The sequence below is a fragment of the Ursus arctos genome, unplaced genomic scaffold (assembly GCF_023065955.2).
Source record: "Ursus arctos isolate Adak ecotype North America unplaced genomic scaffold, UrsArc2.0 scaffold_36, whole genome shotgun sequence".
NCBI lineage: Eukaryota > Metazoa > Chordata > Mammalia > Carnivora > Ursidae > Ursus > Ursus arctos.
The window spans coordinates 8751355-8770818 of record NW_026623050.1 but is presented as its reverse complement, the minus strand read 5'-3'; the positions used below and the strand labels follow the sequence as shown (position 1 = coordinate 8770818).

General features: G+C 35.9%; 1 protein-coding gene across 6 annotated transcripts in view; it reads left to right on the top strand.

Moving 5' to 3' along the window:
* TTBK2 (tau tubulin kinase 2) overlaps positions 1 to 19464 on the top strand; it is a 133460-nt gene that overhangs the window by 14620 nt on the left and 99376 nt on the right. The window contains exons 2-4 of one of the 6 annotated variants that reach the window (XM_057306194.1): positions 6366 to 6471; positions 12853 to 12988; positions 17438 to 17585. In XM_057306194.1, the coding sequence (XP_057162177.1) occupies positions 12920 to 12988; positions 17438 to 17585 (217 nt within the window). In that variant the 5' untranslated portion in view covers positions 6366 to 6471; positions 12853 to 12919. Of the gene's footprint in view, positions 1 to 6362; positions 6472 to 12852; positions 12989 to 17437; positions 17586 to 18348; positions 19045 to 19464 lie in introns of those variants that run through there. The other 5 variants (XM_048218300.2, XM_026479903.4, XM_026479905.4 and 2 more) reach the window with 5 other exon arrangements.

Genomic DNA, 19464 nt, shown 5'->3' with positions numbered 1-19464 from the left:
GTCTATTTAAGTTGTTTGCCTATTTATTTATTTATTTAAGTAGGCCCCATGCTTGGCGTGGAGGCCAACACAGGGCTTGAACTCAGGACCCTGGGATCACGACCTGAGCCACCCTGAGCTCCTCATTCTGAATGTTTTTTTTTTTTTTAATTTATTTATTGAGAGAGAGAGAGAACATGAGCTGGGGCAGAGGCAGAGGGAGAAGCAGACTCCCCACTGAGCAGGGAGCCTCATGCAGGGCTCCATCCCAGGACCCTGGGATCATGACCTGAGCCGAAGGCAGATGCTTAACCAACTGAGACACCCAGGCGCCTTGTCATTCTGAATGTTTTTAATGCTATAGTTTTCCCTCTGATCAATGCTTTAGCTGCATCCTGCACATTTTTATATGTTGTATTTTAATTTTTGTTCAATTAAAAATAGTTTGGGGTGCCTGGGTGGTTCAGTCAGTTAAGCATCTGACTCTTGATTTTGGCTCAGGTTGTGGTCTCAGGGTTGTGGAATCAAGCCCCCTGTTGGGCTTCTGCCCTTGGTGCAGAGTCTGCTTGTCTTTCTCCCTCTGTTCCTACCCTGCTCATACTCTGTCTCCCTAATAAATAAATAAAATCTTAAAAAAAAAAAGAGTACACTTATTATGATGAGCACTGAGTAGTTAAATGTACAAAATTGTTTAGTCACTATATTGTATGATAGAAAATAATTTAACATTGTATGTTAACTAAACTGGAATTAAAATTAAAAACTTGATCAAAAAATAGTTTAATCCTGACACATCTACATACATCAGGAAAACGTTGGTGACATTTTCGTGGCCCAGCAGAATAGATTAACTTATAGCTATTTCACTTCAAAGCAGACTGAATGTGACTTCATATTAAGGCAGCATTAAGTTTAAGTACTACAGGGAAATACATGATTAACTTTAAACTCTTATCAATATATAATTACCAGTATCCAGAATTTCCAATACAGGACCCCCCAAAGAGAGAGCGTTGTTCAATTACAATTTAGTGTGCATGACAAAGCGGAATTCAGAAGTAAAGTTGTCTATTTGATATTTAACTCTTCATTAAATCTTTAAATTTTTTCCTGTCTATATTGCTTTTTTGTTACATCCATTTCTTTGTATAACTTGTGATTTTCACATGTGTTGTTTTTATTATAAGAAATATCATTACAAATAAGCTTATTTATAAATTTTAAAAAGCAAAGGAATGGGAAAAGATATACCATGTAAACACTAATCAAAAGAAAGTTGAAGTACCAATAATAGTATCAGACTATGTAGACTTCAGAGCAAAACAAATCCCTAGTGATAAAGGGGAACATTCACATAATCAGAGAAAGGCCCATTTACAGAGTAATTATCAATGTGTATACATCTTAAAAAAAGAGCATCAAAATATATAAAATAAAAATTAACAAACTGGAAGGAGAAATAGATAAATCCATTAATTGTAACTGGATTGTTCATCACTGCTGTCTCAACAGTACTTCAGTACAATAAAAAATATATTTGAACTATATATGGTCTATTAATCTTAACACTTATAGATTTATTTCCAATTCCTGGCGGAGGCTGGCAATTCCTGAGTGATAGGAATGTCTGTTATGCTGACAAGGTGACGCCTGGCTCCTAGATTTCAGGATGGGGACTGGGCACTAGAAAGATCAAGCACATGATTACAGGGTTGGAACTTTCAGCCCCACCGCTCAACCTCCGACCTCCAGGGAGAATGGGACTGGAAATTTGAGTTCAATTACATGGACAAGGTTTTTGTTTTTTTTTTTAACGAAATAAGGTATTTTTTTCCTCCAACATTTTATTTAAATTCAAGTCAGTTAACATATAGTGTAGTATTAGTTTCCGTAGAATTTAGTGATTCATCACTTACATATAACACCCTGTGCTCATCACAAGTGCCCTCCTTAATGCCCATCACCCTTTTAGCTGATCCCTCTACCAGCCTCCCCTCTAGCAACCCTCAGTACTCTATGGTTAAGTCTCTTACAGTTTGCCTCCCATTTTTATCTTATTTTTCCTTCTCTTCCCTTATATTCATCTTTTTGTTTTCTAAATTTCACATGAGTGAACTCATATGGTATATGTTTTTCTCTGACTGACTTATTTTGGTTAGTGTAATATAGTCTAGTTCCATCCATGTTGTTGCAAATGGCATGATTCCATTCTTTGCGATGGCTGAGTAATATTCCATTGTGTATATATACCACATCATCTTTATCTATTCATCAGTCAATGGCCATATGGGCTTTTTCTGTACTTTGGCTGTTGTTGATAGTGCTACCATAAATATTGGGGTGCATGTGCCCCTTCAAGTCAGTACTTTTGTATCCTTTAGATAAATACCTACTAGTGCAATTGCTGGGTTTAACTTTTTGAGGAACCTCCATACTGTTCTCCAGAGTGGCTGCACCAGTTTGCATTCCCACCAACAGTGTAAGAGGGTTCCCCTTTCTCCACATCCTCATATGTGGCCAATGATTTAATCTCACATGTCTATGTAGTGAAATCTTGATATTAAAAACCCTAAACAGCAAGGCTCAGGGAGCTTCCTGGTTAGTGAACATGTGTACTGACAGGGTGGCTCACCCTAACTCCACAAGGACAGAAACTCCTGTGGTTGGAACCCTTACCAACCTATCCAATATACCTCTTCATCTGGCTGTTCATTTGTATCTCTTATAATAAAATTGTAATCATAGGTATAACACTTTCATTAGTTCTGTGAGTTCTTCTAGCAAATTATTAAACCTGTGAGAATCCCCACATTTGTAGCCAGCCAGGCAAAGTATGTGTGGCTTTGGGACACTCAGGACTTGTGGCTATACTCTGAAATTTGTGGAGTCTTGTGGGACTGAGTCCCTTAACTTGTAGGGTCTTCACTGATTCTGAGTAGTTAATGTCAGAATTGAACTGAATTGTAGGTACCCAGTTGGTGTCAGAGACCTGAATCAGAGCAACCCATCAACCAAACGAATTTACACTTAAAGACACTCAACCCGGGGCACCGAGGTGGCTCAGTCAGTTGAGCAGTTGACTCCTGCTTTTGTCTCAGATCATGATCTTGGGGTCCTGGGATCAAGCCCCGTGTCAAGCTCTACACTTGGTTAGGAGTCTGCTTGTAGTCTCTCTCTCACCTTCTCCTGCTGCTCCTCGCCCAGCTTGCTCTCTGTCTAAAATCAATCAATCAATCAATCAATCAATCAATATATCAGTATTAAATAAAAAATACAAAACACTCAACCCAACAAAAGTAGAATATAGATTCTTTTCAAATGCACATCAAACATACACCATAAGAGACCATGTCATGTCTTAGGTCACAAAAAAAACCTTAACAAATTTTAATGAAATTAAAATTGGCTTCTATAATTTGGCTATTGTAGATAATGCTGCACCAAACATAGGGGTGCATGTATCCCTTTGAATTAGTGTTTTTGTATTTTGGGGGTACCCAGTAGTGCATTTGTTGGATTATAGGGTAGTTCTATTTTTAACTTTTTGAGGAACCTCCATACTGTATTCCACAGTGGCTGCATCAGTTTGCATTCCCACCAACAGTGCAGGAGGGTTCCTTTTTCTCTACATCGTCACCAACACTTGATGAGGATTAAACTACCATTTAAAGAGTAAGGAGATCTGGAACAGGAGTGGGCATCCCTTTGCTTTTAAACCTATGTATATCATTATTTTTGAAGTGAGTTTCTTATAGATATCATGTTCATCTTGATAATCTCTGTCTTTGAGATGGTGTGTTTAGGTCATTTATATTTGAAGTGATTACAGATACATTTGGATTTAGGTCAACCAGTTTATTATTTGTTTTATATTTATGCCCACTTTTCATTCTTATATTTCTCCTTTTTCTTACCTTCTTTTGAATTATCTTAACATGTTTTTGTATTCTACTTTATTTCATCTTTTTTGCTTTTGATTATATCTTTTTGTATATTTTTTTACAATACGCTTGCTTAATTTTTTAGAACCTACTAGAATTTTTATATTGCCCCTCCAAGTGGATTGCAGAAACATAGTCACAATTATATGGGTCTCTTTATCATTCCACCTTTTGTTATAATAGTCTTATGAGTTACATCTATATACATTGAAAATCCTCTCAGACAGTGTTATAGGTTTTGCTCTTAATTGTCATTTAATTTTCAAGCATATTTTAAAGAATTCAAGAGAAGATTAGCTTGTCATATTTACTTAGATTTGTCTTCTTCCTTCATTCCTGTTACTTCAAGCTTCTTTCTGTTATAATTTCCCTTTTCTCAGGAGAAATTTATTTGGTAATTTTTTCATAGCAGCTCTGCTAACAACACATAATCTTAATTTCACTTTATCTGAAAATGCCTTTAACCCTATAGGATATTTTCTCTGGATATGGAATTCTAGGTTGACAGTACATTAGTTTTAGTACTTAAAAATATTTCCCTGTTTCTTGCTGGCTACCATCCACTATATAGAAGTAGCCCAAGTGTCCATTAAGATGAATGAAGAATATTTGGTGTGTATATATGTATATATACAATGGAACATATATATGTGTATATATACATATAGTGTATATATGTATATATACAATGGAATATTGCTCAGCCATAAAAATGCATGAAATCTTGCCATTTGGAACAACATGGGTGGAACTAGAAAGTATAATGCTAAGGGAAATAAGCCAGTCAGAAAAAGACAAATATCCTATGGTTTCACTCATATGTGGAATTTAAGAAACAAAACAAATGAGCAAAAGAAACAAAAAAAGAGAGATAAACCAAGAAACAAACTTAACTGTAGGCAACAAACTGATCCATATCAGAGGGGAGGTAGGTGGGGGAATTGGTTGAATAGGTGATGGGGATTAAGGAGTGCACTTGTTGTGATGAGCACTGGGTGACGTATGGAATTGTTCAATCACTATATTGTACACCTGAAACTAATATTACACTGTATGTTAACTAACTAGAATTTAAATAAAAACTAAAAAAAAAAAATAAATTCATAGTCAATTGAATTGTTCCCCTGTAAGTAACATGTCATTTTTCTCTCGCTGTTTTTAAGAGTTTTTCTTTGTGTTTAATTTTCAACACTTTGGTTTTGATGTGTTTGGAAGTGGAGGTTTTTCTGTGTGTGTGGTTATCCTGTTAATTAACATTCTTCAGTGTGTTGTATGTCTTTCACAAAGTTTGAGTTTTAGCCATTACTTTAAAAATGTTTTTTCTGCCATGTACCTTTTCCTTTCCTGATACAATTCTGATGACACGAATGTTAGAATTTTTGGTATTGTCTCACTGGTCCTTGGGGTCTGTGTTAATTTATAAATATCTGTTCTGTTTTCAGATTTACTGACTTTTTCTTTTGACACTTCTATTCTTCTATTGACTCCACCTAGGGATGTTTAGAATTTTTCTTATTGTATTTTTTACTTCTTAAAATTTCCATTTATTTATGTCTTCTTTTTCTTTACTGAGGCTTTATATATCTTTCTATTCATTTCTAGGATGTTCACCTTTACTTCTTGGAGCATTTTTATTTTAACTATTTTAAACGTCTGATGGCTCCTGAATCTCTGTCATCTTAGCATTTGCATCTGTTCGTTTTCCTTTTACATGTAATTGGGACTTTCCTCATTCTTTGTATGCTTGGTAATTTTGGATTATATCGTCAACATTTAAAAAATTAGGATACTTAAGTTTTGTTTAAATTCTGTGAAGAATGTTGATACTTAAAATTTTAGCTATGCACTTTTGTTCAGTTTGAAAGTTCTGACTAGCCTTCCATGTATTTTGGTTTTAATATTAGTTCAGTTTGCAGAGTCTTTGAAATCATATTCAGATGTGTACCTCTGAGTAGCAGTTTGGGATCTGGGAAGTGAGTCAGAAACTTGGTTCAGTTCTCAAAGTAAGTGGTATGCTGTTTAATATCAGCTCTTTTAGAGATGCTTATATTGATCAGTGAGTCTAAGTATATTACTAGTCTCATCCATCTATTATTAAGTTCTAAATCAACCAACTTTTTACCTAAGAGTTTTGTTAATCATTGCCTTCATTATTCTATTAGGTTTTGCAAAGTGGTGGATTTTTAATTCTGTAATCATTATTCAGTTTCCTCAAAATACAATTAATACTACAGGATACGCAGGAAAAATTCTTGGTTTATTTTCCTTTTTTTTTGTATTCAGAGTAATAAATTAGTGCTCTAGCAATTGTTCATATTGTCGAATGAGTTGTTTTTGAGTATTGTTATGAACTCATGGATTATTATGTGTTTTATGTTTCAGTTACTTGCAGTGTTATTTATTTATTTATTTGCTTACTTACTTACTTATTTACTTTTTAAGTAGGCACCACACTGGGTGTGGAGCCCAACACGGGGCTTGAACTCACGACCCTGAGATCAAGACCTGAGCTGAGATCAAGAGTCAGCCGCTTAAGCGACTTAGCCATCAGGTACCCCAATTATTATTCTTTTGGATGTCCAATTTTCTTACCTTAAACCAGTGTGAGCCCCTACCATTTGGCTTCAGTGCCCTTTTGACTTGACTCCATCATCTTGGAGAAAGTTGGATTTTCTTTGAAGATACGGAAACTTAAACATCAGAGTTCTTTATTTGCGTAGGCTTCTTTCAAGGCTTTGGGACTAAGGCTTTAGTTATTGGCTATATAGGTTTTGTAAAATTTGGAAAAGAAAGATTTTTTAGGGCCCAGCTTAATATAAACTTGAGGTCCCATAAAACCTGGACCTATTCCTAGTCTTTGCTATGTATACTCCCTGCTTTCAAGCATAGGGAGATTCTACTACCTGGCCTAGTTTTAGAAGTAGTCATTTGTCCAAGGAGCTTTCTTTTTTTTTTCTTTTTATGAGGGAAATGGTATTTGGTAACCTCAGTCTGGATACTAAAGGATGCTTAATGCTATTGCCCTATATTGCTTCTAGGACTTCTCAGTGGTTAGTTGTGAAGTATGTATTTAAATAATGATTATGACTTTTTTTTCATATTTTTTTCATTGTGGGATTTCAGAATTTTTACATCTTTGACTTTTATATTTATATCTCTTTATGCTGAAAATGTTTATTCCTAGTGGCTTAATGTAATCACTTATTTGCTGTGTCCTGCAGTATACAGTAGTTTAAATAGTTACAATAGTTTTAAAATAACATAATTGATATTACTTCTAACGATATAACTACTAAATTCAGATTTTTAAAAAAGGTTTATTTATTTTAGAGAGAGAGAGCACCTTTGTGCATGTAAGTGGGGGGAGGGGCAGAAGGGGAGAATCTTAAGCAGACTCGGAGCTGAGTGCAGAGCCTGATGTGAGGCCTCAGTCTCACAACCCATGAGATCATGACCTGAGCTGAAACCAAGAGTCAGTCGCTTAACTGGCTCAGCCACCCAGGCACCCCATTACTAAATGCAGTTTTAACATTTCTCTGTGGTTCTTTTGTTCCTTTAGATATATTGCACTAAGAATATATAATCAAAATACCATGTTTCAAAGCCACTTGTATTATTTTCTGTGTAATTATGCCTCAAACTTGGTATGCAGTGGGTTATTGGTTTCAGTATGTTTTAAATATTTAGAGGTTGCCTCCCCCATTTTTGGTATTCGGTTATTTTTTTCTTTGTAAATTTAATTTTGTCTTTTAATTGGCTTAAAGGAAGAGGCCCTCGCTCAATATCTGAACCAAATGCTAAATTTGTATCTCTTTGTGCAAGGGAGAGCTGTGAGGGTTCTAGTTCAGGGATTGGTGAAGTGGGAGTGTTTAGGAAGTGGTTGAACTTTGTTATGCAAATGTGGTTATGGAGTGTCGCTGTTACTACTGATTGGTTGACTTTCTGAAGTGTGGTCACTCATTTGTAGCTATTATTGATAGACCGGGATGACTTTAAAGCTGGCTCTGACGCCTACTGTTGGGATGCTCCTTTCTTGAATTTGGAGTATAAGAATTTTTTTTCTCATGTAAAGCAATGATTTTGTCTTAATTTGTTTTTTAAAGATTTATTTATTGGGGTGCCTCGGTGGCTCAGTTGGTTAGGCGTCTGCCTTCATCTCAGGTCATGATCTCGGGGTCCTGGGATCAAGTCCTGCGTTGGGCTCTCTGCTTGGCGGGGAGTCTGCTTCTGCCTCTCCCTGCTTGCCTCTCTCTCTCTCTTTCAAATAAATAAACAAAATCTTTAAAAAAAAATAAATAAAGATTTATTATAATACATTGTATATTATAAAGGTTAGAGAGAATCTCAAGCAGGCTCCATGCCCAGCATGGAGCCTGACATGGGGCTTGATCTCACGACTCTGAGATTGTGACCTGAGATGAAACTAAGAGTTGGACAATTAGCAGACTGAGCCACCTAGGTGCCCCAGTGATTTTGTTTAAAATCAAAACTGTTGTACAAAATAGATTCACAGAAGTCTTATCTCGTCTATCCTTAACCAATTCTTATCCCTTCTATCTTGTTTTCTCCTTTCTGTTGAGAAAAGATTGGCAAACAACAGCTTGCAGGCCAGATTTGGCTTACCGAGCTCTTTCTGTAAATAATGTTTTGTCATGGCCATACTCATTTGTTTACATATCACCTATAACTTCTTTTGTGTTGTAACGGCAGAGTTGAATCGGTATGACAAAAGTTATATGGCTTGAGAAGACTGTAATATTTACTCTCCGGCCCTTTACCAACAAAACACCGACCTCTGTCATAGAAAATCATTTTAATCATTTTTTGGCTTATCTTTTTTTCTTTTCTTTTTTCTAAAAATAAAAGGAAATAACAAGTTTAACATTTACCTTCCTTTTATACAAAAGGTAACACACTGTAAACACTTTACTGCATCTTGCTTTTTTTCACTTAATAATATATCCTGAAAATCACTTTATCAGTATCTCTCTTATTCCTGGACTAGTACTCCATTGCATAGATGAACCATTTTATATTCACCTAATCCCCTATTGATGGAGTGTTAGGTTTTTTTCTAGTCTCGTTTTTTTAAGTAGTGTTATAGTAAAAAGCTTTGTGAAAAAGACATTACACATTTTTCATCATGATATCTTTGGGATAGATTCCTTGAAGTGAAATTGCTGGATTAGAGTTTAAATGTATATTATCATGCTGGATGTTACCAGTTTTCCCCACCAGGGGCCCATACCATCTTTTCCCTTTCCCTTCCCCCCCTTCTTCCCTTTCCCTCATTTCCACCTTCTCCCCTTTCTGCTTCCCCCACCTTTTCTTTCCCCCCCTTCCCCTTCTTCCCTTTCCTTCTTCCCTGTGGTAAAGAATACATAACATAAAATTTACCATCTTAATCATTTTTAAGTGTACATATCACTAGTGTTAAGTATATTCACATTGTTGTAAATCAGATATCCAGAACTCTTTCATCTTGGAAAACTGAAATTCTGTTCCCATTGAACAACTCCCCTTTTTTCCCTCCCCTCCGGCCCCTAGTAACCACCATTCTACTTTTTGTTTCTGTGATTTTGACTACTTTAAATACTTCATATAAGTGGGCCCATAGAATATTTGCCCTTTAGTGACTGGCCTGTTTCACTCAGCATAATGTTCTCAAGGTTCATTCATGTTGTAGCATGTCAGAATTTCCTTCTTTTTTGAGGCTGAATAATATTCCATTGTATGTATATGCCAATTTTATGTATATGCCTAGCAATATTCAAAGCAATATTTCAAATAGCAATTCTCTGTTCAAAGAGAATATTTCTTACTCACTTAGCAAATATAGTGTGTTCTCTTCAAGCTACCCAGGTATGATCTCTGCTATCATGGGTAAGGTTTTTTGGGTTTTTTTAGGGAAGGGGGAGGTGGGGAGGAGGAGAGGGAGAGAAGGAATCTTAAGCAGGCTGTGCACCCAGCATGGAGCCCGACTTAGGTCTGGATCTCACAACTCCAATATCATGACCTGAGCTGAAATCAAGATTTGGTCACTTAACAGACTGAGCCACCCCGGCACCCCAGGAAATAGTGATTTTCTAATTCTATCTGTTCTTCTAGCATTTATTATCTGTGATTATTCTCTGAGGAAAAAATTTATCTCCTTGGTTTCCATAAAATACTGTTCATACCAGAAAGGCATGATAAATCCATGATTCTTTGTTTCTTTATCAATGTTCAGAATAGTGAGTTGTACCCTAGCAACTTCCAAAGGTTGACCAAAGAGGAATTCTCTTTTTTCTTTTTTGAGTGTTGTTATGAACTCATGGGTGTTTATATTTTTGATATCTTCCAGTCATTGCAGTCACCATTCTTATATGTGTTCATATGAGAAATTTGGCAAATGAGAATCCTTTCACCTGTCTCTGATTTCCTTTTGACTTGCCTGTAGTAGACTTGTTAATGTTTTGCTTTCCGATTTGATGTCCCAAGTTCATTGTGTATAATTTCCTATGCCAGACCTGGAATAAGCTATTTCTCCAAGGAGCCTGATTTCTTTTCTTTTTTTTTCATTATTTTAAATTTTTATAATTTTTTTTATTTTTTATTATGTTAAATTAGCCAACATATAATACATCATTAGTTTTTGATGTAGTGTTCAGTGATTCATTAGTTACGTGTAACGCACAGTGCTCACCACCACACGTGCCCTCCTTAATACCCATTACTCAGCTACCCCATCCCCCCACCCCCTCCCTTCTGAAACCCTCAATTTGTTTCCTGGAGTCCAGAGCCTTTCATCATTTGTCTCCCTCTCTGATTTCTTCCCATTCAGTTTTCCCTCCCTTCCCCTGTGGTCCTCTGCACTATTCCTTATGTTCCACATATGAGTGAATCCATATGACAATTGTCTTTCTCTGCTTGATTTATTTCACTTAGCATAATCCCCTCCAGTTCCATCCATGTTGATGCAAATGGTGAGTATTCATCCTTTCTGATTGCTGAGTAATATTCTATTGTATATATGAACCACATCTTCTTTATCCATTCATCTGTTGAAGGGCATCTCAGCTCCTTCCACAGTTGGTCTGTTGTGGACATTGCTGCTATGAACGTTGGGGTGCACGTGCCCCTTCTTGTCTCTACGTCTGTATCTTTGGGATAAATACCTAGTAGTACAATTGCTGGGTCGTAGGGTAGCTCTATTTTTAACGTCTTGAGGAACATCCATACTGTTTTCCAGAGTCACTGTACCAGCTTGCATTCCCACCAACAGTGTAATGGCATTCCACTTTCTCCACATCCTCACCAACCTTGTTGTTTCCTGTCTTGTTAATTTTTGCCATTCCAACTGGTGTAAGGTGGTATGTCACTGTGCTTTTGGTTTGTATTTCCCTGATGGAGCCTGATTTCTTTTAATGGGAAATGATGTTTAAAGTCCACAGTCTGAAGACAGGGGTATTCATTGCTACTGGGTTATCATTGCTTTTAGGCCTTTTCAGGCCATTCCTCATGCCAAATCTTTTATCATAATTTCTTGATCGTCTGACACTTGTTACATGGTTCCTAGGAGCATTTCCTGGGAACAGTGTTTTTTGAATTCTGTGTTTCATAAAAATTTGTTTCCTTTAGCCATGAAAGTTAGTTTGACTGTATACAATATCCTTGGCTTACATTTTATTTCTTTGGGCATTTAAATATATAATTTCATTGTCTGCTGGTGTACACTGTTTGTGCCAATGTCTGTTGTCAGTCAGTGCCAATATCTTTTTTTCTTTCCCTTCTAAGTAATCTGGACTGTCTGCACAGATGCCAATGAAATTTTTTTTCCCCTTAAAATCCAGTAGTTTTATGAGACTGTGTGTTGATGTTGATTTTCTGAGTTGTTTTCCCAGGTATGTGGTATACGATTTCAATATGCAGATTTAGCCTTTTTTTTTTTAATTTCCAGAAATTTATTGAATTCTAGTGGCTAGTATTTATCCTATTTCATAGCATGGGTTTTCTTTTGGAGGCCTCTAGAATATCTATTTTGTATTTACTTTGCCTTTTATTTATCACTTTTACTTTTAAATTTCTTTTTAATTTTTTTTTCATTATTCTTTCTTTTTTCCTCCTTATTTGTATGGTGTCTTCTCTCACATCTCTTCTAGTTGAGTCTTCATTTCTGGTCCTTTCCAGAGTTAGCTCAGATTTCTTTTTATGTCTTCCTGTTGTCTAGCTTTCTCATTAAGGGCTTTTCTAATTCTGATTTATGTTGTTTTAAAGCTTTTTAAAAAAAATTTCTTTTAGTTTGTTCTGTAACATAAAGTTATAGTTTTCGTCTCCTTTAGGCCAGATTTTTCTGCTCTATTTTCATTTTTTATAGGTATGCTATTCATATTATTATCATCTTTTTCTTAAAGTATCATTGTATTGGAATTGATCAACTGCTCTTTTCTGTGGCTCATGTTTATTTTCTGTGCACTTTGAATGCATTATGTACAATATGTAATATTAAAATTTTATTAGTTCTAGGTGATGTTAAGCTTTAAGTTACAACCTATTAAACTATAAGCTGTTGTAAGTAAGTTAGGTACCCTGTCTTTTTCTTGAGGAATATGTTGTAGTTAGGACAGTCGTCTGTCTTGGTCAATTGCTACTGACACCATGCTTGCTCTATAGTCTAGCAATCTCAGTGATTGAAATTATATCTGTATTGTAGCATAATGTCTTTGTAATGTCTAGCTATTTCATAGGCATCCTTAGTAGAAAGTTAAGTACTTTTTTTTTATATATATATGCACTAAACAGATTTTGAAACTGAGTTTTGTGGGGTTTTTACCTCCTTTCCAACAAAGCAACCTAATTAATGTATACAATGTTCTACTTGGCCCTGGAATGTTTGTGTCATTTAATGAGCCCTGATATGTTGCCACTGTTTTTTTGTTTTGTTTTGTTTTAGGTTAAATGGAAACCATCGTTGGGAGCTGGATGCCTGTGTAGCCGTTTTATTACATCAGTGAATTGCAATGAGTGGAGGAGGAGAGCAGCCAGATATTCTCAGTGTTGGAATCCTGGTCAAAGAAAGATGGAAAGTGGTGGGTACACATCTTAGAGAGAAAGAGAGTGAGAGAACATATCAGGAGATAATTTTTGGTATCTTGATAAAAATAGGATTTCCACAGAAAATAATACATATATTGCTTATATGCCTAGAGCATATTTTCAGTTGTTTTCCTGTGATCAAGTCCTGTTTATACCATAATTCTTGCTTTATATAGTAGTAAATGTTCTAACCTCTGACAGCTACTATTGAGTAAGGTTGATAAAAGTGTCCTTAGGGAAAGACAAACCAACAAAAAAAATATTGAACAATGAACTTCTCTTTTTAAAAATTTTTGAACTATTAAAGAAAATTGTAAGCATACCTAAAAATGTGAGACTGATTTAATGAACCTTTATGTACTCGTGCCCCAGCTTAAACAGTTATCATTTTATAGTCAATCTTGTTTTCTCTTTAACCTCCCTCTCAGAATATTTTGAAGCAATTCTTCTACCTTAACATTTCTTCTGTATGTACTTCAGTTATGCATCTCTAAGGATAAAAATTCTTTTAAAAATGGAATCATATTGGAGCACCTGGGTGGCTCAGTTGTTAAGTGTCTGCCTTTGGCTCAGGGCGTGATCCCAGCGTTATGGGAACGAGCCCCACATCAGGCTCCTCTGCTGGGAGCCTGCTTCTTCCTCTCCCACTGCCCTGCTTATGTTCCCTCTCTCGCTGTCTCTCTCTCTCTGTCAAATAAATAAATAAAATCTTAAAAAAAATAATCATAATATTATCACACCTAAAAAAGTAATAATTTTTTAATATCATTATGTATCCTTCAATTTTCACATTTCCCCTATTGTAAATTATTTTTAATGGTTTAAATCATATCCAAGTAAAGCCTGGATATTGCAGTTGGTTGACATCACTTAAGTTTCTTTTAATTTCTAGATTTCTTTTCATCTTTCTTTTTTCCTTGCTATTTTGTTGTTGTTGTTGTTGTTTTAAGACAGTAGATCATTTGCCTGTAGAATTTCCCATAGTTTGGATTTTTCTGATTTCTTCCATATAGTATTAACATGTTTCTCTGTCTCATGTGTTTCATGTAAATTGATATTTTTTTGAGGCTCAATTAAATCTGAGTTCAGGTTTGCTTATTGAGGTGGCTTTTTTTCATAAAGGGTATTGTGAGCTGTCAGTAAGAGGCACATACGTAATGTCTTATCACCTGTTAAAACATTGTGTGTCCCATTGCCCATTATCATTTTAGCACTATTGATCATCATTTGCTAGGTCTGTTAATTGCAGATTGTGACATTCTGTCATTCCTTCATTTTTGTACATCTACAAAGAGAAATTTTGTATCATCAGCTATTTGGTTACCCTGAGATACATTTTGATTAGGAAAACAGAATAAATACTTAATTCTTTTTCTTAATTTACTAGTTTTCAGAATAATGAATTTGCTCCCTAGTATTTTCCAAAAGTGATCAATGAGATTTTTAAAAATATAAAGAATTCATGGATTTAAACATATTTCATGTGTTTCAGTCAGTTGTCATTATTATTCCTTATTGAGCCCCAAACTGTTTCATTTGACTAGGGGACACCCTTCATGTTGTCTCTTGAGTCTTTTCAACGTGATCCTAATAACAGTCTTTTGAAGTCTTCCTTGCCCTAGACCTGGAATCTTGCATCTTTCCTGCTCTTAAGAACAATTTTTGTTTTAGATGTACTTAAATATATATTTTATTGCTACCCAGTCTTTTATTAAAGTTTTGTTCCATTAGCGGGTTTAGCAAAGTTATTTTAATGGTTTCCTTACTCTATCACAGATTGGAAAAAGAAGATTCTTCCTTTAGAATTACAAATGTTGTGTCTGGGTTACAGTGTGTTACCAATTAGGCAAATCAGTAGGCTTTGAAAATTTACTTGAGTAAATATAAGAAAAGAACCATGTTGTCATCATGGATTGTGATAAGAAATTCTAACAGTTAGTAGTCTTTTATGTAAGTCAGGAACGAGTGTTGCTTTGGTGAGTGCTTTGTATTAAATGCTGTGATAAAATTTGGCTCTTTGCAGTAGACATATCAAAAGGTGACAGATGAAGCTATGTCTTGCATAGTTGCTCTCTCCTGATAATTAGACCTAATATATGTTTGGAACATGTCCCCCAAATTTGGGAGGCATAGTGGCATTTTAGTAAGAAATCACAGGCTCATTGTTACTGATGGTGTTTTGGTTATCTACCATTATGAACAAACTGCCTCAAAACATAGAGGCTTAAAACAATTTTTAATTTGCTTACAATTTTGTGAATTAGGAATTTGAGAAGAGTGCTTTGTCTCTTAACCATGTGGCACTTTCAGGATTGTGTGGGTTAGGGCATCCACTCCCAAATGGCTTGTTTGGTGACTTGGAGGTCCATCGTTCCCTTACTCACCCCCCTTCATCCCTGGTAGCTTATTTTCTAGGACCTCTCCACAGGTCTGTGGCTTCTCAGGATGGTCAGACTTTTTACATGGTAGCTGGCTTTTGAGAGACAGGAAACAGAAGCTACAAGGCTGTTAAGGACTATTCTCAGAGCTGGTGCAGAATTACTGTACTGTGTTCTGTTGGTCAAAGCAGTCACAAGATTTACCCAGATTTAAGGGGGTGGGGAATGGACTCTGCTTCTTGATGGGTGAGTGGCAAGGTCACACTGAAGAAGAGCAAAAGGAGTGGTTGATATTTTTGTGATCATCTTTGGGAAAGAAAGTCTGCCACTTACCTCTATACTTTCCCTAATCTGCATACCCCCATCATACTAAATTGTCTCTAGCTCTTTGCCTTATAAGCAATGATGATGTCTTAGTGCTTTGTCAAGCTCAGTAAAAAATATTGATGTTCCACTATTGTGAAATGACATAGGAATAGACCAAGGAACAAAACCATTACTTTGGTGTAGATTTTTTGTTCTGTCTTTTGGTAAGGTTTTTTTGTGAGGTAAAACATGAAGCTGCCTTCACCACAGACTGTAATTTTAGAGATGTCCCTTTTGTACTGTTTATGAGTTTTTAAAGTTACACTAGGCTTTGTTTAATGGACACATGTTAAGAATCATAAGTATCGCTCAGGGCCCAACAAAAAACTATTTAACTGAAATGAAGTTCTGGAACTTCATTTTAATCCTGAATTCATACTGGAGCTCCTCATGGTATCTCTTCCCATCACCCAACTGGAATAAAGGATTATAGCTCTAATATACAAAACATTGAATAGTTATTTAGCAATAATTACGGAGTTACCACTTAGCCACTCGCTATAGGGGAAACAAAAAAATAGAAAGGAGTGGCTCTCTCTGAAGAAGCTTAGTTTCACTGTAGGGGGCTAGGACATTGACAGTGGAAAGTTAAAAAACAGCACAGTGTAGTAATATAAGTGATACCTGAGGTGTTTAGCCTAGTAAAATGATTAATTAGATGATTAAGCAAATAATTCCTATAGAAATTAAGATTTCTGTCTCATGTACTGATTTCTCTCAGAGAGAAATCAGCCTGGAGGCAGTAATCAGTGCAGACACAGTGTTAAAAGAAGTAGAACTTCAAGTGAGTCCTCTGGGGTGGTTAGGGTTTAGGACCATGTGCTTCTAGTGATGACTTCCGGCATTGTATTCCATCCTAGATGTTTGATAATGTGGAGAAGAGAAGACCTTCAGGAGATGAAGAAGGCTAATTCCATGCTGTATCTAACTTGAAGTATATTACCCCCCTTGGTGCTCGTAGCTCTGTAGGTTCAGTTGTCACTGACACTTGAGAACTTGTTTATAATACTCAGACAAAGATCCTGGTACCCCCCCCCCCCCGCCCGCCGGATAAGCAAACACATTTTATCAGGAAGGATGTTAAGTGTTGGTTGAAAGTGTTTTATTTGGTTAGAGTTTAGTATTTGAGCATATTATTTGAGCATATAGTTATATAGCAAACTCTGGGATAGCTTAGAACAGTTTTCTGTCTCTTCTTTGGAGCTGGTTCCATGCCTCAGAGAGGAGGGTAAGTGGTGCTCTGGTTGCCCCACTCCCACCTCCCCACATACACATCTCAGCTGGGTTCCAGATAAGATTTCAATTGGCAAAAAGATTTCATGGTTTAAAAAGTCTTCAAATGACTGCCTTAGAAGTAAAATAACATATCTGGTTGTTGAGGGTCATTTGTGGGAAGTGAAACTTTGAGATACTGTGCTCTTTTGTGAAATTTTGGTGCTGGCTGTAGACTAAATTTTAAAATTGCTTCTGGCTAAAACAATTTCGTTACCTTTTGTGGGCAAAACTGTGGGAAAAGGTTTCGATGCTATTTCTAGGCATTTGTTTTCTTCTTGGCATATGTATAATTTAACAATATTGAGATCTTTTATTCTCAATAGGGATAGTAAAATTATTATTTTTTTAATGTAAGAGATGAATTGATTTCCAATTAGAATGTTCTAGTAATTGTACGTATGTATGTTCTTATTTCTTGTGCAGTTGAGGAAGATTGGGGGTGGGGGCTTTGGAGAAATTTACGATGCCTTGGACATGCTCACCAGGGAAAATGTTGCACTGAAGGTAGAGTCAGCTCAACAACCAAAACAAGTTCTGAAAATGGAGGTGGCCGTATTGAAAAAACTACAAGGTAAGCTGCTTTGTACGATATACCAGACAATGTAGAACTTACTGTTATCTTTCTGAACCTCATTACGTCCTCTAGTAACTGAATAATCAGGGGTCAGTTCAGTATAAACAATGCTTAGCACTTTTCTCTTTGAAATTTTATCACTAGCTAGTAGTACTAGAACAATGAATTGCTCAGGTTATTTGGACTGTGGGAATTCTTTCTCATGGTGAATAAGGATGAGCGAGTGAATTAGCTGAAACATTCTGCTTTAGAAAGTGCTTTTATAAGTCTGTTATGGTAAAAAATTTGCCTTTTTTTAAAACCACTAAACATGAATACCTCTGAGTTCGTTTCTACCCATGTTATTGAAGGTAAATATGCTTTACCTCCACATCACATAAGGAAGCCGCCTTCAAATCACACCACAGGGTAGATTAAAAATAATAGTATTTGTTATGTGATTTCATCAACTTCAGTTTCATTGAACTGGTTCTGGCCCTGCTGTCACTTCTGAGATTTGTTTTACTATTTGGGTTCCTATTTTTTGCTACAAGGATAAATGACTTTTTTTCTGACTTTAATCCAGTGATGTAAAACCCTGAATATATTGCTAGTTTGTATTCATCTTTGTATTTTCAGTTTAATGATATAATCTGATATTCCTCATATTTAAATGTTTTATCTGAATCAAAATTAAATGGGGTGATTAGCACATTAAATAATCTTGTTATGTTCTTGAAGGTTTGATATTGTTATAGAACATTCATTAACATTAAATAAATTTAATACTAATGTAGAGCAAAAGAAGTTTCTGGAATTACTAGAAATAACTGTAGTTGGTAGAAATAGCAAGCACAAAGTGCTGTGTAGCCTAGGACCTTCAAATTCATAGCCGTGTAGTCTCTAGGGTGAATGTGCTCTCTTTATGAATTCCTGATGTTTGGAATTCTAGTAAAGTAGTTTGTGTTAAGTTGATGAAATGTGTATTATATATTCTGGGAATGTCTGTTCTTTTAGTCATTGTCCTTTGCCTAAGCTTTCTCATTATCCAGGTTTCTCTACCAGTTGGCTCATTTGATTAGAGCCTGATGCTAATAAAATTATAGATGTGTTTAATAGTTATTTTTAGCCCAAACTTAGGTTTCCCAAAACATGGGAAATTCGGAAGGCAGTGAATCAACACCTATTGTCACTACTAGAAAAAATGTAGCTGGAAAAGGAAGAATAGGGGAAAAGATGGCACTTTCTTTTTTTTTTCACCTTTTCACCTTACTCCCTGTTTCTTCGGAGCTGTTCTCAGATCAGTGATGTAGGGGCCACAAATAGGTGCAGCTGGAGCTACCAATTCCTGGTTTGCACAGATCCTAGGAGATCTGCTTGACTCTCAGACGAGCCCAAAAAGGATATGTCAGCATCACGGTGGCCTGGAGCATGCCACTTCATCTTTCTCCTATTGGGCCTGAGGAGATGCTTCCAGGTGAGGCAGGATACAGCTCTGTAGCCCTTTCTGTAGGTTCTCTTGCCCATTTTGGCCACATTTTACCCAGGATTCTATGGGATAAAGCTTGAAGATAACTTTAGTACCTTTTAATGGATGAATTGGGAGACCCTAGGATGCTAAGTCTCTCCTTTCCTTCTATTTTATCTTTCATACTGTTAGCTAAAATGTTTCTCCTATCTGCTTATAACTACATCTTAGTCATCAGAACTCTTCAAACAAACAGGTTTTTATCTTCTGGTCTGTATTTCTTATTCTTTTTCCTTTTTTTTTTTTTTTTTTAATTTTAATTTTAATTCCATGGTCTGTATTTCAGTGAGGCGGCCCTTGACTCTTTTCTTGGCTTCCTAACTAATGCCTTCTGCGTATTTAATGTCTCACAACTTATTTTGGTTGAGG